This window comes from Equus asinus, chromosome 25 (genome assembly GCF_041296235.1).
Source record: "Equus asinus isolate D_3611 breed Donkey chromosome 25, EquAss-T2T_v2, whole genome shotgun sequence".
NCBI classification, from domain to species: domain Eukaryota; kingdom Metazoa; phylum Chordata; class Mammalia; order Perissodactyla; family Equidae; genus Equus; species Equus asinus.
The window spans coordinates 17,727,209-17,751,103 of NC_091814.1; the positions used below are offsets into that span (position 1 = coordinate 17,727,209).

Below are 23,895 nucleotides of genomic sequence, written 5' to 3' on the forward strand. Positions count from 1 at the left end.
CTCTATTTTGTTTGTTTTTGTTTTTGTTTTCTTCCCCAAGCCCCCTAGTACATAGTTGTATATTCTAGTTGTGAGTGCCTCTGGTTGTGCTACGTGGGACACCACCTCATCATGGCCTGATGAATGGTGCCATGTCTGCACCCAGGATCCAAACTGGTGAAACCTTGGGCCACTGAAGTGGAGTGTGCAAACTTAACCACTCAGCCATGGGGCTGGCCCCTTTTCCTCTATTTTGTATGTGGGTCACTTCCACAGCACAGCTTGACGAATGGTGTAGGTCCACACCCAGGAACCGAACCCAGGCCACCGAGTGGAGCATGACAAACTTAACCACTAGGCCACAGGGCTGGCCTTCAAAGTGTTTTGTTGTTTTTTGAGGAAGATTAGTCCTGAGCTAACATCTGCTGTCAATCCTCCTCTTTTTTGCTGAGGAAGACTGGCCCTAAGCTAACATCTGTGCCCATCTTCTTCTATTTTATATGTGGGATGCTTGCCACAGCATGGCTTGACAAGTGGTGTGGAGGTCTGCACCCAGGATCTGAACTGGTGAACCCCAGGCCGCCAAAGTGGAGCATGTGAACTTAACCGCTGTGCCACCAGGCCAGGCCCTCAAAGTTTTTTTAATGCATGTTTTGTATGTATGTTATACTTCAATAAATATGTTCATTTTTTTAAAAATTAAGAAAGTCTATTTAAAGACACCATGGGAGAGGGAAAAGACAAACCACATTTCTCCATCTTTGAGAAAAGATTACTGCAGCACATATAACAACAAATGATTAGTATTCAGAATATACAAAGAATGCATTCAAAACAATAAAGGAAAAACCCTCAAAGAACCCAACAGAAAAATGGGCAAAAGACATGAAGAGGCGGGGCTGGCCCGGTGGCGCAGTGGTTAAGTTTGCACGTTCTGCTTCTCAGCAGCCCCGGTTCACTAGTCTGGATCGCGGGTGTCGACATGGCACTGCTTGGCAGACAGGCTGTTGTAGGCGTCACACATATAAAGTAGAGGAAGATGGGCACAGATGTTAGCTCAGGGCCAGTCTTCCTCAGAAAAAGAGGAGGATTGGCAGTAGTTAGGTCAGGGCTAATCTTCCTCAAAAAAAAAAAAAAAAAGACATGAAGAGGAATTTCACAGAAGAGGAAACACAAATGACCAGCACACATATGAAAATACGCTCAATTGCATTTGTAATAGGATAATTCAAATTAAGACCACAATGAGATTTATAACCGCCAGATTGGCAAAATTAAGTCTGATGACTCCAAATGTTGAAAAGGACGTGGATCAATGGGAACTCATATTTATATACTGCTGATGGGAGTGGGAACAATTCGTCATTATCTTGTAAAATGAACATCTGCATACTCTACGACCCAACAATTCCACTCCAAAGTATATACCCTGGAGAAATTCCTGTGAATGTGCAGCAGAAGATGGATAAAGGGATATTCATAGTGACAATTCTTCATAATAGCAAAGAATGGATATTACCCAAATGTCCATCAACAGAAGAATGGAATGAAAATAAACTATAACTATTTGCAACAAATGGGTAAAAATTAGAAGCAGAATGTTGAATGAAAATGTAAGTTACAGAAAATTTTGTACAACATAACATCATTGTTTTTAAACTCAGAAATAAATAAAAGAAATAATATATTATTAGGTAATACATATATTTGTGTTAAAACTATAAAAAATATAAGTGAATGATAAAGAAAGTTCAAGATAGTGATTACCTCTGGTAGGAAGGCAAGAGAATAAGTGAAGAGAAGAAGACATAGGCAAAGATAAGTGTATTGGTAATGTTCTAGTTCTTGAGATGGGTGGTTGATTTACTGGGCATTCTTTCTTTTGCTTGAGGAAGATTAGCCCTGAGCTAACATCTGTGCCAATCTTCCTCTATTTTGTACGTGGGTCGCTGCCACAGCGTGGCTTGATGAGCAGTATGTAGGTCCCCACCCGGGATCTGAACCTGTGAACCTGGGCCCCCAAAGTGGAGCTCGCTGAACTTAACTACTACACCATCGGCCAGCTCTGGGCATTCATTTTTAAATATTATGTTTAAAAGGCAAAGGGAACAAAATACATCAGAGGGTATTAGCAACTCTGGCAAAGTGGAGTGAACAGGCCCCATTTAAGGACATCTGAATTTTAAAAAATGTAAGCACCATGCTGGCCAAACAAAATAAATTTTGGAACTAGACTTGGCTCATGGACCATCAGTCCCCAAGACCCAGTCTAGTTTAAAGAGTCTCAGACTTCTGTTCTGTGGACTTTGGTGGAGAACTTAACGCGTTACACGTTACTGCAGGAAGAACCAAAAAACCTCCAACATATAGACAAGGAGGAATTTAAGGGGATTGCTTAAATATTGGGTGGAAAGAGGAGAGGAATCAAAGCAGGAAGGCATAAAAAGAGAAAAAAGCACTAGGGAAAAGAGGGAAAGAAGAGCACGTATAATACCAAGAAAGGGAAAGTGGGGAGAAGAGAAAGGTGGAAGAGAGGGAAAGAAGTATGAAGGAATGCTGGAGAGAAGAGGAAAAAGAAGTGCTATTTCTCACGCTCCTCCTGGGTGCCAGCGCCTGTACTGGGCACTTTAACACCTTTTACCATCTAATAATCACAACTTTAAAAGATTGTTTTTATTATCCTGATTTTCAGAAAGATGAAATAAATTGTTCAGCTGGTAAATGAAGGATTTAGAGTCAGTTTGACTCCTAAATCCTGTTCTTTCTACCATATCACATTGACATGGGGGTGAGGGAAGACAGGCAGAGATCTTGATGGAGAAAAGGGGGCGATGGAATCAGACGGGGCTTGCTGTCTCCCTGACAGGCTGTAACAGCCCCTTGCTGTCAGCGTCTCTCCCAAACCACAGGCACTTGAACGACGAGGCGGGGGTGGGTAACCCTCGCCAGCTAGAGGATGAGCAGGAAGGGAGGCAACCTTTAGTCACCAGGCTTGAGACATTTCTGTGCACTCAGGGACTCTTAGCTAGTAGATCTAGTGGTGTCTCTAATGCCCTCATATCCTCAGTAGTCCCTAGGTCCTGACTTGAGATCCCCCCAGTTTTATGTGTCCTTAAGCCAGAAGGCTGGGCAATCTCTCTATCCTTTCTCATTTGATAATCCCACGATTATCTTGTTAGAGAACTATTGTCTTTCAAGGTACCAGATGCCTAGTTTCATCCCACAAATAATTTCAGCTCCAATTCTGAGAAACGTGGGGTCTACAGAAAGAAGTGGTTATAATAACTAGGGGAACAGGGGACTTTGAATGAGAGAGAAACAGAGATACCCACATCAATACAGAGACACAGACATGGAAAGGAAGGAACAGAGAGTCTTAGAGAAAGAGACAGAGGTGGGGGGGCTAGCCCCGTGGCCGAGCGGTTAAGTTCGCGCGCTCCGCTGCAGGCGGCCCAGTGTTTCGTTGGTTCGAGTCCTGGGTGCGGACATGACACTGCTCATCAGACCACGCTGGGGCGGCGTCCCACATGCCATAACTAGAATGACCCACAACAAAGAATATACAACTATGTACCGGGGGGCTTTGGGGAGAAAAAGGAAAAAATAAAAAAAAAAAATCTTTAATAAAAAAAAAGAGACAGAGGTGGGATACCAAGAGTGGGGGACAGAGCAGACAGACCAGGGGAAGCAGACAGAGGGGTGGGGTATAGACAACAGATTCCGCTTCAGTCAGATGGAGTCAGTGATGCCTGCGTACAGAGAGAGACCCAGCAGCTGGCAGAACAGAAGAGGCACAGAGTGGCAGCTGGACAGGCAAGGGGGCAGGAGAGGGGGAGGAAGTCGGTGGCCTCCACCGGGATTAGTCTGTCCATACCACGTGGGAGGATCGGCCACCTTGGTGCCGCAGTTCCAGAAAGGTGTCCAGTTCGTCTTGGCTCTGCAATAAGGGGGCCTCCTGGGGGCTCGTGCATCCCGATGCCTGCAGTTTGCTCCTGAAACACACATTGCCACCACTGCCCTCTGTATCCAGTGGCCAGTGACGGGCACAGGGAGGAACACCGCCTCAGCCCAGCCCTGTTGCTTGCCCCCAGCCCAGCCCTTCCTGTTGGCATAGGCTCAACCCAGACCCAAACTAACCTCCCTTTGCGGCTGTGCTCTGGCAGAACTGCAGAGCTGGCTGCAGGCAAGGGTGACCCCTGCTGGTCAAAGGACAGTACTGCCCTCCAGAAGAAAGCTGGGATTCAGGGGGAGGGAAAGGGCAAGCTGGATTCTCAGTCTTTGCCTGGTTTCTGATGCCAACCTTTGGCCCACTCAGCTGAATGGTGTGCCCAGGGCTCCCTTCTGTCTATACCCAAAGGGCAAGAAGTGATGCCTGATAATGAAAGGTGGCACCTGGAAGACTCTGAGATACAGTTGGCACCACATAAGGGGTACCCAGGGCATCTCTGCCTTGGACTAGCTGCTCTTAGGAAGGTGCCGTGAGCCCACCAGGCAAGGCTTCTCACCTGAGTTCCCACCCAAGCCAGTTCAGGGACAAGGCGCAGGGTCCTCTCTCTCCACCCGGTCCAGCCAGCTCTGCCCAGGAGGTAGAGAAGGTTCGTCTACTCACCGGAGCTAAGGGAACTCGTCTAAGGGGACCATTGCCAAAGCATGGAGACAGTGCCCTTCCATGACTAGCAGGCCCTCACATGACCAATCACACTGAACTCTTCATGCTGACCCCTGGACCTTCTCTTTCTGACTTCCTCTGTCTTTGGGGAAGTGGTCAGGGATTTTCCAGGAGACGGGGGAAGAGATGGGTCCCTCTCTTCCGGTCTGCTGAGCGTAAGCAGGCCTCTGAGCAAGAAGAGCTATTCCCCCATTGCAGGGCCATACTATGAGGTCCAAAACATCTTGGGTCTGCCTCAGGCTGGACCCAGCAGGTAGGCAGCAATTTGGGAAAGGGGCAGGTTCAATGCTCCAACCCTGGGACCACTTCTTTCAAGAAATCTCCCAAAGTTCTCTGGGCCTCAGTTTCTTCACCTGTAGAATGAGATTGGGCCGTGTGATCCCTGAGTCCCTTCCAGCTCTGGCACCTTTGTATGACTCTATGAAACCCAGTTGGAGATGGAGGCAATAAGACCAAGCGTCCTGATACTCACCCCAACTCCATACCTTACCCCCTCCACTCTGACCCCCGCCTGCCCTGGAGACAAGGTAGAAAGAAGGTGCTAGGACCACTAGGGAGAGCCACATTTTAAAAGGTAGGGTCCATCATCCCCAAGGGCCCACAATAGGCCTGCGTTCTGATTCTCTGGGGAAGAGACCTAGGGGACCAGGTCTCTTCAATTCCTGTCATTCCTTTCCAACCACTTTCTCCTGGGTCTAGGACTTGAGGGAAGGAGGGACAGGAGGTCCCCTGGTGGTTTACCTGCTCAGTGGATCCTGGAGCTCCCTGCCTGGCCCCCAACTATGTCTTTTGAAGGGGTCATAGTTGTGGCTATGGGCACGGAAAGCCCCCGACCTTCGGAGGGGCACAGCATGGAAGCCATCTCCCTCCTTTTTTCCCTCTTCCTCCTCCTCTTCCTCCAGCTGCTCTCTGGACTCCACCACAGACAGGCAGCGGCGAGTGTGGCCTTGGGGTACCGGCTCTCCACCTGTGAGGAACACCTCTGGGACGTCTCTGTTCATGGGAGGCACACACAGGCCAGTCTGAGTCAAGAAGACAGAGAAGGATGAGCAGGGTTCTAGAACTCTAGAAACGTGGAACTAGAAAGATGTCACAGTCAGCAGGGCCTAGAGTATCTAGTTACCCCTCCCTTTCCTGAGGCACTGAATTCGAGAATGGCTGGCTCAGGATCACACTGGAAATGGAGTGCAGAGCCAAGTCTAGAACTTGGGTTTTCTGACTTCTAGTCCAGTGTTCTTACCAGTACCTAATGACGTCCTCATTCACTCATTATTATTCCATTTACGGAGCATCTATGTGGCAGAAAGCCAAGCCAAGCAAAGAGAAATAGATATTGTGTCTGTCCTCGAGGAATTCAGTCTAGTGAGTGTGTGTGTGTGTGCACGTGTGCATATGTGCACACAGACAAAAGCACAAAACACAAATGACTGACTGGCCAGAGTATGCCAAAGGCGACAAGCGAAGTTTCAACAAAAGGCCTTGTGCTACCAAAGGAATGAGTGCATATAACCAGTTGGAGACTCAAAAAAGGGAAATAGAAGGAAGTAGAAAACCTTTGAGATGGGCCTGGAGGGGTGGAGTGGTTGGGATTTGGCCAAGTTAGAGAGGGAGGAGGCTAGGCAGATAAAGCAAGAGGGAGAAAAGGTTTAGGAATGAGAAAATATTGTGATTTCTTCCCTCTAGAACTCTGGTCATATGGGGAGTTAAGAAAGTGCTTATGACCTCTCCCCGGGAAGCAGAGAGAAGAGCTCCCAACCTCAGCCACATCGCAGTTCCTTCTCTCTCCTCCAAGGGGGCGTTGTCGTCACTGCCCAACACCCCCGGCTGCCATTAGGGCTTGCCTCAGCGTGTCTCAGAGTTAAGAACCCTCAGGTGCTCTTAAAGTTGAAAATGATAAGCCCCATTCCAGAAAGAAGTACCACATACCAGAGTATCAAGGTGCTGGAGGGGCAGGAAGGGGACTAACATTACTGCATACCCCTCTATACCTCATTCCTAGGCCCTGTCTCTCTGGACCTTCTGCTAGGATGAGTCTCCCAGGCTCCCCTTCTCCAGGGACCACCCAGCTAGTGAGATGTTGGGAGTTCTCAGGAGGACCAGGAAGCAGTGAGCCAGAATCCTGCCTCCTCCAAGGCTTTCTGTATTATTACTCTCCCCACACAGGAGAGTGCAGGTTGTTGGAAAGTTGCTCCTTCAATCTATTTTACCCTCTCTCATGGCAACCTGTCCACTGCCCCCACCCCACTCAGGACTACTGAGAAGCCACTTGAGCCCGTGTTGACCACATGCCTGTCCACCTCAGGGAAGGAGGGAGACAAGTGCTCAGGCCTCTGCAGACGGCATTCTGCTGCTCTGTCGGGTGGGTCTAAGGATAGAAAAGGAGAGGCCTGGGAAACCAGCCCAGGCCCTGTGCCGGTCCATGCTCATCACATCTGAAAGCAACATAGAAGGGACTCCTCAGCCAGCCACCAAGAGAGACCTTCTCTCCCCTGGTCTACAAACTTGGGCCTCGTGCCATCTGATGTGCTGTCTATAAATGGGATAGGCAGATCTGCAGGGAGCAGGACAGAGCCCGAGGGCCAGAGCATTCCTGCCAACCGGTGGTCTCCAAAGCTGAGATTTGGGGGGGCAGGGGGAATACTGACAACAAGTATTGTGAGAAGCAGTGGTGGAGGGAGGAATAGGAACTGGAGGTGCTCACTGGGAAAAGAGAGACAGGGACCGGGAACAGGACAGAAATTGAGGGGCGCAGAGGGGGCACTGCGCGGATCTTGTGTGCTCTGGCATTCGGTGACCTCACGAAAGAGGAAAGACTGCTTGAGCTACACCCCCTGTAGCCAGCTTCTCTCTGCTCTCCCTGCCCCAGTCCTGCCTGCAGTGCCGATTGGGCAAGACGAAAGGACTGCAGTGAAGTTCAGCCCTTTTCTTTCCCTCCAGCCCTGGAGGGGCCACTTGCTGGAGAGGGTACCCTGCTACTCGGGCCTGGTAGACATTTCTGATCCTGACATCTTTATGTTCTGAGATCTTCCCTCTTCTTCCTCCAGCTCAGACCAACTAGAATCTGGCCTCTTCTCAAAGATCTACCCTTTTCCCACCATCTCTGTCATTTCATTCATGGTGTCTGCCCTCTGTGAAAATGGAATCCACTGGGCTCCTTCTCCCTCAGATCTTCATTCCATTTCTCAGAAAGCTTTCCTAAACTCCACCCCTCCATGCTGTAACGTCAATAATTTTTATTCTATCCTTCAAAGAGGTGAGGTTTAGCAAGGCTTCCTCAACCCCCTCCCAGAAAGATTCCCTCCTCCGTTTTTTCGGAAATTCAAGCTGGGGCCCCCATGGTTGTGTCCTCCTCTTTGCTTCTCCTCTCATTAGCTCTCTCCCAGCTCCCCCCTCCCATATCCTCAGCCTCCTGAGCTCAGGAAACAGTGCAAGGGAGCAGCCAGTGCTGGGTCTCACACAATGGCTTTATTTAGCTCCCGAATGAGATCACATCATGTCACATCACTGCTTCCGCTGAACAGAGAGATAGGAGATTTGAAATAGGTCTGGGATCAGACGCTCGAGATGGGGGCAGGGGAGGAAAGCAAGAAGGGGCTCTAAGAAGTCCTTTAACTTATCTTCCTGCCTGTTGATCAGATGGTTTTCCCACCAACACAGACTATCAGTGTCTCCTGCCTCCTCCTCTGAGTGTGCAACCTCCACCTATGACACCAGTCATCGGAGATTTGTTAGACAATCTACTGGGCACTGAGATGGGAGCATATAATATTTTAATACAGAGACATCTGTTATTCAAAACTCTGAGACCATACTTTCTTTAGGATCTTATAGTGGCTTTGAGGTCTGTCAGATTTGCTAGCTCTGCCGCCTTCACAACCTCATGACCTTAGGAACTTGCTTAATGTTTTTCAGTTTTAGAATCATCTGTAAAATGGGAATGATAATACATACCCTTAAAGATGTTGAGAGACTTGGTGATGGCGTATGGATGCAACTAACGTTGTACTTGGCACAGATTAGGTACTTAATAAATGCTATTATTATTGTTGTTATTATTATTATCATTTAGAGGCAGAGAGAAGGCAGGGCAGACAGAAATGGAGAGCCGGAGAGAGGAAGACCCAAGACAGTAGTAGAGATAGACATTATATGATGATTGCCCCCTGTTCTCTCTTAAAAAAGAGAGAGAAAATAAATTACCTGTGGGCTGACACTAAAACAACTGAGATAGGGACTAATTATCCTAACTTCTGATGGAAAAGAGTGCTGAGGAAGCTGTCCTCTTCAAAGGGAAGGGAGGGACAGAGTGGCCTCTGGTCATTTAAAGCAGGGTTGGCAAACTACAGCCTGTGGGCCAAATCCATCCTGCTATCTTTTTACGTTTTTGTTTTTTTTTTTTACAGATTGGCACCTGAGCTAATGTTTGTTGCCAATCTTCTTTTTTTTCTTCTTCTTCTCCTCATAGCCCCCCAGTACATGGTTGCACATTCTAGTTGTAGATCCCTCTGGTTGTGCTATGTGGGACGCCGCCCCAGCATGGCCCGACAAGCGGCGCCATGTCTACGCCCGGGATCCGAACCAGCGAAACCCTGGGCCGCCAAAGTGAAGCGCGTGAACTTAACCATTGGGCTCCAGGGCCAGCCCCGTGCTATCTTTCTTAAACGGTCGGAAAAAAAAGCAAAAGAATACTACTACTTTGTGACACATAAAAATTATATGAAACTCAACTTTCAGTCGTTCATAAATGAAGGTTTTTTTGGAACACAGCCATGCTCATTCAGTTACATCTGTTCTATGACTGTTTTCACCTCATCACAGCAAAGTCGGTAGTTGCGACAGAGAACCACAAAGCCTAAAATATTTATTATTTAAGTCTTTGCAGACTCCTGATTTAGAGCAACTGGGTCTCAAAATCTCAGGAAGGAGGAAAAAGAGACCAAAGAGTGACATGAGGGCTCACTGCACACCCACCAGGCATTCTGCAACAAGCTCGGGGGCGGAGGGACAGTGAAGACCCCAACATAGCCATTTCCTAAAGAGCATCTGGAGTCTGCGGGCAAGAGAGTTAACCCATAATGAGTACCGACATCATCTTGAGGGATCCTCACCACCATTTCTTGAAATGGACATTATCTCTGTTTTATATATGAAGAAACAGGTAGCACAGAGAAGTAAAGAAACTTGCTCAAAGTCACAGGGCTGTAGGAAGTGGAGCTGAGTGTTCAAAGCAGATCATCCCACTATTGAGCCTGAGGACTTTTCTGAAACCAGAAGACAAGCTCCCAAAGCAAGCAAGTAGTTAGCTTGGAAAGAAATCTGGCAATATTGTTATTCACCCCCACCCCCACCCCATTCCCACCTTGCCCCCCAGCCAAAGAAAGGAAGTAGCTTCCAAAAGAAATTAGACGGAGGTTCCAAAGAAGTTCAGTTTGTGCTTTCTCTTCCCTCTGTTCTCTCAGAAGTCTGATGAGGTGATGGGGGGGCAGCCAGGGCTCTGCCTATGTTTGCTGCCAGCAAACACTGGGAGGAGGAGCTGCTGATAGCAACCATACAGCTCGGAAGGGGGACTGGGGCAATGCTGGAGGGTCCTTTCACAGCCTGGGGGGCTCCCTGGGTCTGGATCTGGGGTCCTAAATCTCCCAAACGGGGACAATAACGGGAAAGACCCGAAAGAACCAGGTAATAAAGAAATAAGAACGGGGAGGAAGGGAGAGGCCGGACGAGAGGGGCTGCTAGCTTCTCCTCCAGGTCTCCTCGCCCTGGGGAACGGGGTCATAGAAAACCCTTTGATGGTTCAAAATTTAACCTACCTGCCTCTTCTCCCCTAGAAAGTAAACCATTAATCCAACAGTGTCTTGTAAAGAGGGCTAAAGCAGGGCTTCTCTTAGCCGCAGATAAAGAAGACCCCAGTAACCCCAGTTCCTTCCTACGCCTGCTCCCCGGACACCCCATTCTATGGCAGGTCATAGCACCTGAGTCTCTAATACCTCCTGCCTCACCCTGACTTAGCTACATCATTGCTCTCTCTCTCAGTGTGAGATGCATGAGATTTTGCCATGTGCTGAACACTGGTGTCCTGGAACTCACTCTCCTTCTCTGACTTTCCTGTCAACTGCCAGAGAGTAGCATCACAATTCCAAAATCAAAGGAAAGGCAAGGGTACAGAGAGAGGATTCATTCAGCAAACATTGCTTTCGCACCCACCAGGTTTCAGGCCCAGAGAAGAGCACCCAGCAGGGTCTGTGCACAAAAACAACGGTGGGACGCGGTAAGTACAGGCAAAAGCCGCCTGCCCACACCAGCTTCCAGGCCCCCTCCTGAGAGGCGCCCACCTTCTTCCCAGGCCCACAGGGCAGAATGATCAATTTTGTTGTTAGTACTTAGTTCCAGAAGTTCAAAGCTAGAGAGTAGGGCACACCCAGCCCCCATATCGAAGCACACCTCAGGCATCTCAAACAGGCAATCAGGCATCTCAGACACCCACCCTAAACCACCCGCACCTCTTCCATATACTAGGCTCACAAGGCAGTCAGGAATTTGCTGCTTTGGGCTTCCAAGTATGAGCACCTTTTTTTTTTTTTAATTGGTTTGCAAACTGAACCTAGGAACCCAGCCTTCTTCCTTTGTGCTAGGCCCTTATGCTTATTCTATCAGGAGCTTGTTGGGACCCAGGGTAGCCCATGATGTGCGGGGGCTAGGGAAGAGGAGGGTAAGACCAGTCAGAGCTCTTCTACCTCCTTCCAGTTTCTTGGCATGTGTTCTGGGTGCTGTGCCAGAAGGGTGGGGCAAGAAAGGGTCTGAGGTTCAGAGGGACACACCTGAGAAGACTTTGGCCACTGTGTCACAGGGAATTAACCCATCAGATTCCAGGGGACAGCTATAAGTAGTGGGTGGAGTAGGAAAGCTCTAATCTGATGGATGGGGTAATCTGGAATCTGGGAGTCTCTGGCTCACAGGTATGAGTTGATGGCCCTTTAAATCTCACAATTGATCCCCAGGGATAAAGAGAACAATGTCAGGCACTACAGGAAGGGGACCCTGGATGAATTAGGATCTCAAGGTTTTAAAATTCCAGAGCCATCCTTCCTGTCCATACCTCCCGAGTAGGACAAAGAGACCAAAAGACAACAAAATGGACTTTGGTGTCAGATGGACTTGAGTTTGAACCCCAGTCCTACAGTTTACCTCTTAATTGACATGGGTTATTTAACTTCTCTAAACCACACCTGTAATGTAGGGATTATGGTATATCAACCCCATAGGATTGTGAGGATTAAGAATGTATAGAAAGGGTTTAAAATCACTTGTTGCACAAACAGTAAGTGTTATCTCTTGGCCATTATTGTGATTCCCTATTTGCATACTTACACACACTTAAAATGCCCCCTGAGTGAAAATGGGAGCTGAATGTGGGAGGCTGGTGGAGAAGCTACAAATTGTCCCGCCACTTCCTGGGGTGCTGAGGGGTTCTTGAAGATCTCTGCTTCTGGGGAATGCCCATTCACGAGGGAAGGACCCAGGGAAAGGGAAGAGGGAAACTCACCAGACCCGGAAGATATTCCAAAGATGGGGGACCTGTTCCTGTCCTCAGTTGGTGACTTCAATGTAGGAAAAAGTCCTGCTTCAGGTAGCCCCTCTAAGAATCCAGTCCAGCACCCAAGTGGGGGTGCCTCCCTCTCAGTGCTTTTAAGGGAACGGCTCATGGCCCAGAAGTTTGCATAGGAGACAGGGGGGACTCATTCCAGTCCTGACCAGCTGCCTCTTCAACCACTCCAGCCCTTCCCTTCCCCGCCCTACTTCAAACACCCCAGACGGTGCTGGGCCCAGACCTTTAACCCCTTGGGTGCCATTGCTGGTCCCGAGGATTCCTGGGTTCCCCGGTCCCCAGCATTCCCTCAACAAAGAGCAGCCCCCGGATTCAGGCTGGGGTGGGAACAGGTACAGGAAGCCAAGCCGGGGTAACCTGAGGGAGAGTGTGTGGAAACCCGACATCCCAGGGAACTTTCACCTTCCTTCCAGCGGGGACAGGGTGGTGCTGAGGAGGGGAGAAAGAGGACATCTCAGGGAAAGGCCCACAGCTGGAAACCTACTTAACAGCAAGGTCCTATTGGGGTCAGGGAGGTCCTTTGCCCTCTCTCAGATTTGGCATCAAGATGCTTGTTGGTCCCTTTAAGAGGCAGGTTACGGCAGGGGGAGGAGGAAAGATTGTATTTTCTGTGATGAAAGTGCAGGGAGGAGCAGCTACAAGGGCAGCTACGACTGAGGAGGCCCTGGCTTCAGCTAGCAGGAACAGGGGCACCAAGCAGCTCAGCACACACAGGCCTCCCTGCTTGTTGTGGATACCGGCACAGGATATCTGAACAGCCCCCTCACCCGCTTCCCCAATAACAGCTTCTGGGGGGTGCTGACTCACCCCCACTGTTCCCTGGGGCAGAGGACAGCGTGGGCAGACATTGGACTTCCTGAGGTAATGGGGGACCCTCCTCCTACAGGCCCTGTGGTCTGGTGGTAAAGGGTATGTTGGAGTTGGAAGACCCTAGCTGGCTTTGCCAACTCCCTAGTTATGAGGCCTTGCAGAAGTTCCTATTAGCCTGATTTTCTCATCTGTAAAATAGGGGTGTTAAATCAGCTACGTGCAAATAGTGGGACATAAACATTGAGCCTATACTAGTTATTCAATAAAGAGGCTAGCGGCCACTTGCTGTGTGACCTTGGCTAAGCCACTTGACTCTGCGCCTTTCCTGATCTATTAAATGAGAGGATTAAATTCGGTGATCTATGGTCTATCCTTGCTCTAGAATTCTGAGTGAGAGGAAGAGGGGAGTTGCTGCCAGACGTGGAAACGGTGTACCCTTTCCTACCTGGCTGGACCCCCAACCACACGATGAGTGACTGCAATTGCTTCTCACTTCACAAGAACGCGGGGAAACACTTGCTTCATTTTTCTGGTGTGGAGGTCCTCAGAAATCCTCTGATTAAACAATCTCGTGATTGTCCAGATGAGGACACAGGCTCTCAGAGGGAGTGTGACTCCCCTGAGCTCATTCAGCCATTTGGTGGCGGAGTTGGGGCCGGGACCCAGCACTGCTGCTTCTGTCTGTGGTCAGTGCTGCCTCCAGCACCCTGAGCTGCTCCTGCTCTCTGAAGGGATTAAGCTTTATAACTTCCTGAACCACTGGATTTCTTCCAGTTTCTTGGAAATTCAGATTCCTTTCCCATTGACTTTCTTCAGGTAGAGCCCCAAAACCCAGTACGTGAAGTGGGTGGACACTGGGCACCTGGCTCCTCCTGGTACCGTGGCTGGGTGTGTGGGTGTGCAGCTGCCAGCTGGAAGTTTGGACAATGTGGGAGGGATAGACGGTTGGTTTCCAGGGGGTGGAGGGGACCCGGAACACGTTGGCAGCTGGGTTACTATCTATATTGCCTTTTAGGGAGGAGCCGCTCAGTTTTTTTTTGAGGAAGATTGGTCCTGAGCTAACATCTGTTGCCAATCTTTCTCTTTTTTTTTTTTTTCTCCCCAGCACATAGTTGTATATCCTAGTTGCAGGTCATTCTAATTCTTCTATGTGGGATGCCTCCACAGCATGGCTTGATGAGTGGTGTGTAAGTCTGTGCCCAGGATCCAAACTGGCGAACCCTGGGCCGCCGAAGTAGAGTGTGTGAACTTAACCACTCGACCACGGGGCTGGCCCCTAAGCCCCTCAGTTTTGGTACCCAATTTCCAGGAAGGCTGTGGGACCGGTGCTTACGTTCCCTCTCCCTGACAGACCTCCAGACAACCCAAGATGAGGGTGTACACCTCCCCAGGGTGGTTTCCATTAGAGTGGAGAGCTGTGCTCTGATACTCATCCTCCCAATAAATTAACTCAAGAAGTTCAGAGGGCTCAATCCTAAGGCCAATTATTCCGGGTAAGTCTGTCTATAGATTTTAGAGGCTTTTATATTCTCCAACTCCACTACTTAAGGGAGGTTCAAATTCCACCCCTACCTCCAAGGAAGTTGACCTTTTGAGAGATGAAGCTTCTGGTTTTGGCCTTTTTTCAAGGTGCCTGTGACACTAAGTGCCTTCAGAATGCTTCTCTTGTCACCTGTGTCAGGCCTGGGTCCCCCTCCCCACCCGTCTCCTCCATAACAAGGGCCAGGACACAAAGTGCTGAGTCCTCCAAGGAAAGGTGGATTGCCCCAGCTTTCAGGAAAGGAGTCCCTCCCAGAATTCAGACTGAGGAAGAAATCCTCTGTTACCTTCCAGAGTTATGAAGTTTATCCTGTCCTCTAAACCAGAACTCCTCCTCCGCCAGGTTAACTCCTCATTCTGTTTTCAGTGGAGACTACACAGATGAAAAATGTGTGTTCCCTCCTCCAAAGACTAACATTTCATAGTCCTAGAGAGCAAGACAATACAGATCAAACCAGCTCCCTTTCCCTTCCCTACACTTGTTCTCAAGCCCAAGCTTCTGACCCATTGCTTTTGTGCCTATTCTCCTGAGCAAGTCCCAGGTCCCACCAGGAGTACAGTGAACAAGGGCAAATATATCCTCCTCGCCCTCTGACCTGGCCAGTCCCGGGGTCTCCGAGGTGCAGCCCCTGAAAGACCGATGTGAGCTGGCGGAGGGCTACTCCATTTGGATTCTCCCGTTGTCTCCATGTCCTTTTCATCCTTCCCGGGCCCCAGAGGCTCCAACTGCTGGGCGAAGGAAAGGTTAAACCGGTTGAGCAGCCCCCCCCCCCACCCGAGAGAATCTACACTGGGAAACTTGGTGGCAGGAACAAAGCGGGTGTTTGTTGGGTCTCCCTCCTGCCTGGGAGGCTGTTCTCGGACCACGGCATTCCTGGGTTGGACAGAGTCAGCTAAGAGCGGCTTCTCTCCACTGCTGCTATAGCAAAAACCACCGCCTTTCTACAGGCCCTACTTAGGTAATGGTTCAGGGGATCCAGGCTCTTCTGCCCAACCTGAGCTCAAAGCAGGGGCATTAAAAATAAATTCAAGCTCCAGAAAAGTTAGTTTAGAGGAAGGGCTAGAATCAGGGGTAAGAGATAGCTTTGCAAAAACAATCAGTAAATAAATCAGACCAAAAGTCTCCTGGGGTATGAGAATGGCCGCTCATCTGCAGACCTCTTTCCCACAGTCTCCTCCAGCTGTGCAGAGGAGCTGACAGGCCAGGGAGGCTTCCGGCAATGGGTGGGGACTGGCGAGGAGAGAGAGACAAATAGGGGATGGAAGCAAAGGGCTTCAAAAGGGGGCAGGTATCTCTGTGGGAACAGAACCCACAACCCCCACAGCAACTAGGCAGGAGTTCAGCTTGCCTGCCCAGGAGCCGGGGTGCTCAGGGCCTGAGCTCCGACAACAACCTGGGCTCACCCAGGTGACAGGAAAACAGACAAGTCATTGTGGCATTTGTTTTTATTAGAAAACCCCTTTTGGTAAGCGCTTCCCTAACCCAGAACAGAGACTGCGTAGCCTCCAAGAGTCCCACAGCTTTCATTTTATCTTCCACCCTCTTCTGACAGGGGAGGGCAGGCAATGGGGGTGGTGTCAGGTAGTCTCTGAAGTGCCCCCTCCTGGACCCCTGAAAGAGTTCACAGGCCAGCAATACACCCTGTGGCACTCAGTGGTGCACCTGAGGTCCCTCTAGGCTCAAGGCTGTTGCTGAAGGCGTTCCTGTTTGTATGGCTTCACGAATGGACCCACGGAGGCTCTCACAGACTCCCAGGCCTGGTCCCTCAGTCTGGCTGACAGCAGGGCAGGATCCAGAAGGCGGCCAGGGGCTAAGGGAGAAGCGACTGCATTTGAGATACCCTTTGGAGTCTGGAAAGCACCTGGATTTCTTGGGAAGGGAGGGCTGTGGAAGCTCCACTCAGTTCTTCTTGGTTTTGGGAGTGTCATATTTCCTCTTGCTGGAGTACCACAACAGCAGGGGGATGCCGATGGATGGGAGTGTCATGACCCCGAAGGCTGCCCAGTCCAGCTGTGGAAGACAACAGAGACCTTGCTTAGAAGTCTGGATTAGGGCACAGGAGAGGACCAAGAAGGAAGGGGTCCAATGAGATGTGGAGCAGCCCAGGCCAAATCTGAAGCAGGACCTAGGCAGGAAGGTTCCTCTCTGCCTACTCCTGACACAGAATTGCTCTCTAAAGACCAATCTGTCTTTCAAGCAGTGAAGCCAAAGGCCTCACCTGACCCAACTCAGCCTAGAAGAGAAGGTCCTCTCTCCTGGACAATCTTTGAGGAGGGAGATGCCCAGGTCTTGCCCTGACAGCCAGGCCTCCTGTGATCTAACCCCTGCTTATACTTCCAGCCCCCTCTCATTCTTCCACTTCACATTCTGCCCTCCAGCCTTGCTAAACCACTTGCCATTCCTGGACTGCACCATGCTTTTTCTCACTTCTGAGCTACTCCTTCTTCCTAGGACACCTGCCCTTCCTTATCTTCTTTTTTTTGCTGAGGAAGATTCACCCTGAGCTAACATCTGTACCAATCTTCCTCTATTTTGTATGTGGGTCACGGCCACAGCATGGCTGCTCACGAGTGGTGTAGGTCTGTGCTCGGGAACTAAACCCAGGCCACCAAAGCAAAGCATGCGGAACTTAACCACTAGGCCACTGGGCCGGCCCCCCTTACCTCCTCTTTGACTGGTTAAACTTCTCCTCCTCCAGAAAACCCTCCCTGACTCTCAAAGACCATCAGACGTTCCTGCTGAATGCTCCTCCAGCACCTTGGATATGATCTCTATCACAGCACTCTTTCTCCCCCTTGACTTGTTCTGAGTGCCCATAAGATCTCTAATAGAATAAACTGTGTCTGAGGATTCACCCTTGTTTTCCCAAAGCAAAGCACAGAACTGAGCACATAATTAGGAACCTCCTAAAGGAATTTCCTTATTCAGGACTTCAGGCAAATCTTAAAATTCTCTCCTAAGGCCAGCCCTGTGGTCCAGTGGTTAAATTCAGTGTGCTCCACTTCAGCAGCCTGGGTTCAGTTCCTGGGCACAGACCTACACCCCTCTGTTAGCAGTCATGCTGTGCTGGTGGCACACATACTAAAACATAGAGGCAGATTGGCATGGATGTTAGCTCAGGGCAAATCTTCCTCAGCAAAAAAAGAAATCTCTCTCCTACTCTAGACCGTGGCAAAGTTTCCACTTAAGCTTCCCAATGCTCTATGATTCTCTGAATCTAAGCAGATATTCTTTTTTTTAAAGATTGGCACCTGAGCTAACAATTGTTGCCAATCTTTTTTTCCTGCTTTTTCTCCCCAAATCCCCCCAGTATATAGTTGCATATTTTAGTTGTGGGTCCTTCTAGTTGTGGCATGTGGGACACCGCCTCAACATGGCCTAATGAGAGGTGCCATGTCCACACCCAGGATTTGAATCGGTGAAACCCTGGGCCACTGAAGCAGAGCACGTGAACTTAACCACTTGGTCACGGGGCTGGCCCCACAGATATTCTTTTAAACCTCAAAATAGACCCAAGATTCTATGATGGGGCTCTACTCGAGGCTGAGTAGAGAAAAAGGGCAGTTTTTTGGTTATGACAGTTGTGATCTCATTGCCAAAAATCTCTAATCATGGTTAAATCAGGATATTTGATGGCTGTCTGTATCAGACACCACAGAACAGATATGGCAAGAACCAACCAACTAAACAAATCTTGCAAGAAGACCAAGAGGTCCCAAGCCAAAAGAGTGTTCTCATCCCAGGGGAATGATAAGTAAGAACATCGCAAAGCTTACAAAATGGGGGGAGAATCTCCTGTCAAATTCCCGCTGAGCCAGGATTCCTCCCTGTCCAGGTGCACTGGTGAAGCCAATCTGAAAAGAAAAGGGCATTAAGGCAAGTCCACATTCTTCTCATCTGAGAAGGGGCAGTTCCAACCAACCCAAGTCTAAGCACTAGATTCTTGGAGCTTCAAATAGATGAGGACAAGCTTTTGAACCAGAGAGAGTTGGGTGACTCTTAGTGTGTTATAAAGAGTAAATCAGGAGCCAGGAGACCTGAGAAACCCGTGAGGACCATACTAGACGAGGTAGGCCAGGTATGCAGCTGAAATTAAGCCAAATCCTTCTATCTTAGCCTCAGACACTGCAGAGAGCTGCTCACCACCACTGGCCCCTCTGCGGGGCCCGTGTGTAACGGAATGACTTGCCCTCGGCAATCATTTGCTTATTCCTCAAGTGGAAATACTCTTCTATACCTCACAGGTTGACATGAGGCTCAAACGAAATAATGAGAAGGATTCTGGAAGGTATAAAGCCCTACCCAAATGTACATTACTAGAGGAGGGGCGGAGTCTGGCCCACATTCCTTGGTCTTGGAGAGGTGGCCAAGAGTTTGCAGCACACCGCAAACAACTTTGTTCTAAAGCGGCGGTTGAGCCGTTGACTTTGTCTTTAACCCATCAAGTACCAGGTAGAACCAAAGAGTCCTAAAGTTGGTTCTGAAAGCAGAAATGACACAAGATGAGAAAATGTAACTACGATTACAAGAATATGATTCCATGTGGTTTATAAAAAAAGAAAATTCAGACAGTGTCCTGAACATTAGAGAATCTTCGATTTCTCTTAGTTCTATGGTGGACTCCATTGAGTCCCTTCCCTACCGTGCACTCACTAAGCAGCCTACAGCCCATGCAAACGGTCCTGTCAGGCCCTTTATAAAGGCACGACCTAAGCTTCCTGAGGGCTGGGACAGTGTCTTAATGTTCTTGGTATTCCCTAGAGTTTAGCACATTGCAGGAGCTCAGTAAATGCCTGTTGACCTTTACATCAATCAATCAAAAGACAGTTTATCACTGAGCTTCTATTATATATGGCAACAGAGAGAAATCTAAGAGAAAATTCTGGCCTCAAGGAGTTTATAATTAAATTGGGAGGTGGTGGTAGGGGAAAGACCTATACACAAGAAAAAGAACTACTAAAGACAGAAAATAATTAAATGTCCAAGTGGCACAGACTATAAGAGCTACAGAAGTTCAGATGCAGTCAATGAATGTTGACTGAAAGAATGAGTAGGAAGGAGCAACACGAAGTGTAAAAGCCAAAGACAAGAAGGAGATGCAGCTCAAACTGGGTCTTGAGAAGGCTTCGGATAATGAAGTGGAGGGGGGGTACTTCAAACAGAGAAAAAGGCAAAGTGGAAAGAATTAGCACAGAGTCGGGAGGGAGTGCAGGAAGGAGCTTGGCCTAATTAGGACGGAGGGTCTTTGTGGGGAGGGTGGGCGAGAAAGCTGGAGAGGCAGAGAACAGCTAGACTACCGGAGGAGATGCGATGTGAGGCAGACAAGTCTGTCCTTGACGCAATAAGCAGGAGCAAGACAGAGAAACAGAAGAGACTGGGAACAATCTGACAGTGGCACAGAAAATGGACTGGAAGGGCAAGGACAGCAATAAACTGGACAGCAAAGGACACATTCCAGATTACAAACACAGCAGAAGGAACGAAGAGGAAGGGAAGGCTACAGTACTCCCCTCCCATCCATTTTCATTACTTTATTCTGGGACTTTATAATTTGAAACATACTTCCTTCCTAAGGACAATATCCCAAGTTTCTGGTCCTTCTTATCTTCCTCAGAATTTAGCGGCTGCCTTGGAAATTTTCTGAAGAGTTTTCAAAGGCAGGCAGATCTGAGCCCCATCCAGCAAAGGGTTTGGGCCACTCACCACAACAGGCCCGTCCTCCTGGGCCAGGTAAGTAATAGTTGCTGAGGTGAAGTTGAAATAACCAGCCTTGAGAGGGCGCAGGACCACGGTGTGGGAGACATTGCTGGCACTGACCCAAGAGTTAAGGATGGGAAAAAGATGAAGCTGAAGTTGTAAGAACCTTTCAACTTGTGGACTAAACGCACCATTCACAAAAGAGTTGCCAGCAGATGTGGTGACCTCACACCTGCAAAAATAACAAATACAGACTTTTTCCTAGCCCTGAAGCGTGTGGCATAACATAATGTCTTCCTAGCCAAGTGTTAAGGGGTCTATGATGTACTCAATATCGAGGTTTTTTCATGTTGTACTCAATATCGAGATTTTTGGGGGTTTTTTTTGAGGAAGATTAGCCCTCTTCTTCTACTTTATATGTGGGATGCTGCCACAGCATGGCTTGATAAGCAGTGCGTAGGTCTGCGCCTGGGCTGCAAACTGGCAAACCCCAGGCTGCCAAAGTGGAGCACATGAACCTAACCACCATGCCACTGGGCTGGCCCCTCTAGGTTTTTGAAGTAAACTTTCAAAGCAATATGTGTTATGGATGAAAAATTAGTCACTTAAGCTTACAGAAGAGCTTTCATTGACTATAAGTGAAGGAGGTTGTCGAAAATATAAAATAAAAACAAAAACAAGAAACACAAAGAGAACACTTACCCTCACCAGAAAATCTAAATATACTTTAATTCACAAGGAGGAGAAAAAAGTAATCTAATTCAAAACACTGAGGAAATAAGTGGTAGATCTCAATAAAGACTCAATGAATAAGAGCCTTTTTTTTCTTTTTGTGAGGAAGATTGGCCCTGAGCTAACATTTGTTGCCCATCTTCCTCCTTTTTTTAATTTTCCCAAAGCCCCAGTACATAGTTGTATATCCTAGTTGTTAGTCCTTCTAGTTCTTCTATGTGGGATGCCACCACAGCATGGCTTGATGAGTGGTGCTAGGTCCATGCCCAGGATCTGAACTGGTGAACCCCGGGCCAGTGAAGGTGAGCACGTGAACTTAACCACTTGGCCACAGGGCCAGTGCCAAATAAGAAGAGTCTTTAAGAGGTCACCCAGGTCCTCCACGCTAGCATCCAACTGAATTTCTTTTAAAAGCACCTTAAAAGTCCTTGTCTGGTCACAAACATCTTTCTAAGTGTCTACATCTTCCCAATACAGTATGTCTTAGAGCCTTATAACCTGAACTTCAGGAACATCCTTCTTCAGGTCTACCTTAAATCACAATTTTCCCCAGTCTCTCTTGCCCCCTTTTATCCTGAGAGGTGACAGAAGAACAGCCATGCACACCCAGGTGGCTGGAAGTGACGCTGCTCTTCTGCTGGCAACATTCCCTCCCCACACCACCAGGCTCCATCAGCCAGTGTCAAGAGGATACGGGGCAATCCGGTCCCATTTGACATTGAGCATTCCAGAGACGATGCCAAAGTCCTCTGGAGGGAAGGAATCATCAGATAACTCCACATCTAATGCAGCACTAGAAAACAGAGGAAACAAAAAAGGTTAGTAAGTAATGGATATAAAATTAAAGCAATCAGCAATTAAATCTGCCTGCTTGTCCTAAAAAAATCAGAGCTACAGAAGACAGATACAAGTCACACAGTAACTTGGGCTTGTTGCACTGAAGAATCTAGGTCAAGGACTGGATTCCATAGCTCAGAAGCCACCAAAACACTCAAGTAGCTAGGAAGGAATGGGCCCAAATCCATTCTTGCCTCAATTTCTTCATGTGAATGTGTGTGTGTGTGTGTGTGTGTGTGTGTGTGTGTAAGGAGGGGAAGAGAAGCCAGATGCACTTGGAAGAGAAAAGTAACGGAATAAAATGAAAAAAAGGCACCAAAAATGCTTAGAGGCTAACGAAAGAAAGGAAGCCGAAACTTTAACCCCCTGAGGTAACACAGAACATACATATTTTGCCTCCTCATCTTCCTCTCCCTGTTTCACTACAATTCTTGCTTCTTCCCTGCTCTAAAACTCTTTCAACTCAGAAATGTGAAAGATGGTTTGTTGCAGCTTAGGTAGCAAGATCCTCCTCTTCCAAAAGTGGGTCCAGCTGTCTATCACTCACTCATGATATCTGTCTCTCAAAGATAAAACACTGCTGGTCCCTGTTCCCAGCTGGGAAATCTAAGAATCCTGAAAAGGGCCCCCTGCAGCTCCAGGGCCTCCTCACCTTGAACCAACATTGTAGATGTTGTACTGTAAGGTCAGGTCTCGCCCCTCCACGGCATATCTGTTCAGCAGCGATTTGGAGGCCAAAAGCCTGGCTCCTTCCTCTGCTTGAGTGACAGCAAATAGAGCCAACACTGCAAACGCCAGCAGCCTCATCTTTGGAGAAAAAAGCAAAATGAGCGATCAACCCAAGCATACAAATATCACTAGAATCTTCCTGACAGCCCTCCCCTACAAAGTTTATCCAAGCTCTTCTGATCTTATCAAAGCAGCAGCCCCTTCCACAGAGGAGTCCGTAAGCCACCAGAGCTGACCCATTCAAGAGACTCTCCTACCATCTCCTCCGCTCTGCACTCTCGAAAATCGGTCTAAGCACCAGCGTATCAGTTGCCCTCTTCCTGTCAGGGGCCCAGGGCGCTCCCCAACTGGTGGGGTCTTATGAGAGGACAACAAGTGGCCAGAAGAGGGCCTTCCTTAGGGTGCCCGAATTCAGCCGATCTCGGATCTGCAGCAGCCTCTAGCTTTCCCAGGCTGCTGCCTTCCCGCTGCTCCTCTCCTCCTCCGCCCAGCTCTACTGGGATCGCCCCGCGCGCTCGCGGGGTCCTCCCCAACGCCCCGGTACCCCACCCTCCATTCTTGCCCCGGAATTCTTCCTCGCCCCCCACATCCCTTTCTAGGTCCCTCCGGGGGCTCCATCCGTTCTGCCCCCTCCCCCGTCTTGTCAAGATTACACGTCTTCCCGCTGGCGCGCCCTCTCCCGTACCCGCCGTCCCCGAGATAACCCTCAGCCGCTGGGTGATGTGCGGACACGAGACGCCCCTGCTCCCGCTCGCATCTCCAGAGCCTTTGGACTCACCGTGGATACCCCAAGGGCCTTTCGGCGGCCACCACGACCGGAAGAGAACGTCAGCACCCGAAAGACCGGAAATAAGCTCTGGCCGGAAACCTTGGGAGTCTGCCCGATGCCTTCTGGGATTTGTAGTTCTTGAACAAGCCCCACCTTTCCCTTTGTAGTGCCCGCCCGCCTCTTCGACGCGAGAGGTCCTAAAACCGCCTTGTCTGTGCGGCCTCCAAGGTTTTCTTATTCTGCCCTCTTCCGTGGCTTTTCAAGCTGGGTTGCCGTTACTGTATGTGATCGGCACCTGATTAGGTGCTTTGCAGAACTGGCAAACCTAGAGATTTGGATCATCTATTTGGAGTGTACTGTCGAGTTAGGAATTAGGGAAAAGCTATTTCTCTCAGGGCTACCAGCATTCTTGCTATTCCCAGGTGAGAAATTTAGTCATCCTCTAGATCCAGTAAGTCACCAAACGCTGAGCTTTATTTAGAAGCCCTTTGAGGTGCTGAAAAACTAGATCCTTTCCTCTGCGTTCC

At 49.0% G+C, this 23,895-nt stretch overlaps 2 protein-coding genes across 6 annotated transcripts in view; both read right to left on the reverse strand.

Annotated features, from left to right (window-relative positions):
- ARHGEF2 (Rho/Rac guanine nucleotide exchange factor 2) overlaps positions 1–12,419 on the reverse strand; it is a 47,559-nt gene extending 35,140 nt beyond the window's left edge. The window contains exons 1-3 of one of the 4 annotated variants that reach the window (XM_070497635.1): positions 12,192–12,419; positions 5,390–5,670; positions 3,854–3,971 (exon numbers count right to left, since the gene is read on the reverse strand). In XM_070497635.1, coding sequence (XP_070353736.1) covers positions 3,854–3,971; positions 5,390–5,649 — 378 coding nt within the window. In that variant the 5' untranslated portion in view covers positions 5,650–5,670; positions 12,192–12,419. Of the gene's footprint in view, positions 1–3,853; positions 4,014–5,389; positions 5,671–12,191 lie in introns of those variants that run through there. The other 3 variants (XM_070497636.1, XM_070497637.1, XM_070497638.1) reach the window with 3 other exon arrangements.
- A 3,612-nt stretch (positions 12,420–16,031) lies between these two features.
- Positions 16,032–23,686, reverse strand: SSR2 (signal sequence receptor subunit 2). 2 transcript variants are annotated; one of them, XM_014836998.3, is made up of 6 exons: positions 23,378–23,686; positions 22,523–22,677; positions 21,728–21,826; positions 20,308–20,416; positions 18,381–18,458; positions 16,032–16,614 (listed from the first exon to the last, which is right to left on the reverse strand). In XM_014836998.3, exons 2-6 carry the CDS (start codon positions 22,675–22,677, stop codon positions 16,504–16,506), a joined length of 552 nt encoding a protein of 183 aa, XP_014692484.1. In that variant the 5' UTR covers positions 23,378–23,686; the 3' UTR covers positions 16,032–16,503. The 2 variants fall into 2 exon arrangements, with proteins under 2 accessions (XP_014692484.1, XP_014692485.1); XM_014836999.3 differs by having other exon boundaries at positions 23,285–23,441.
- Positions 23,687–23,895: the final 209 nt, after the last annotated feature.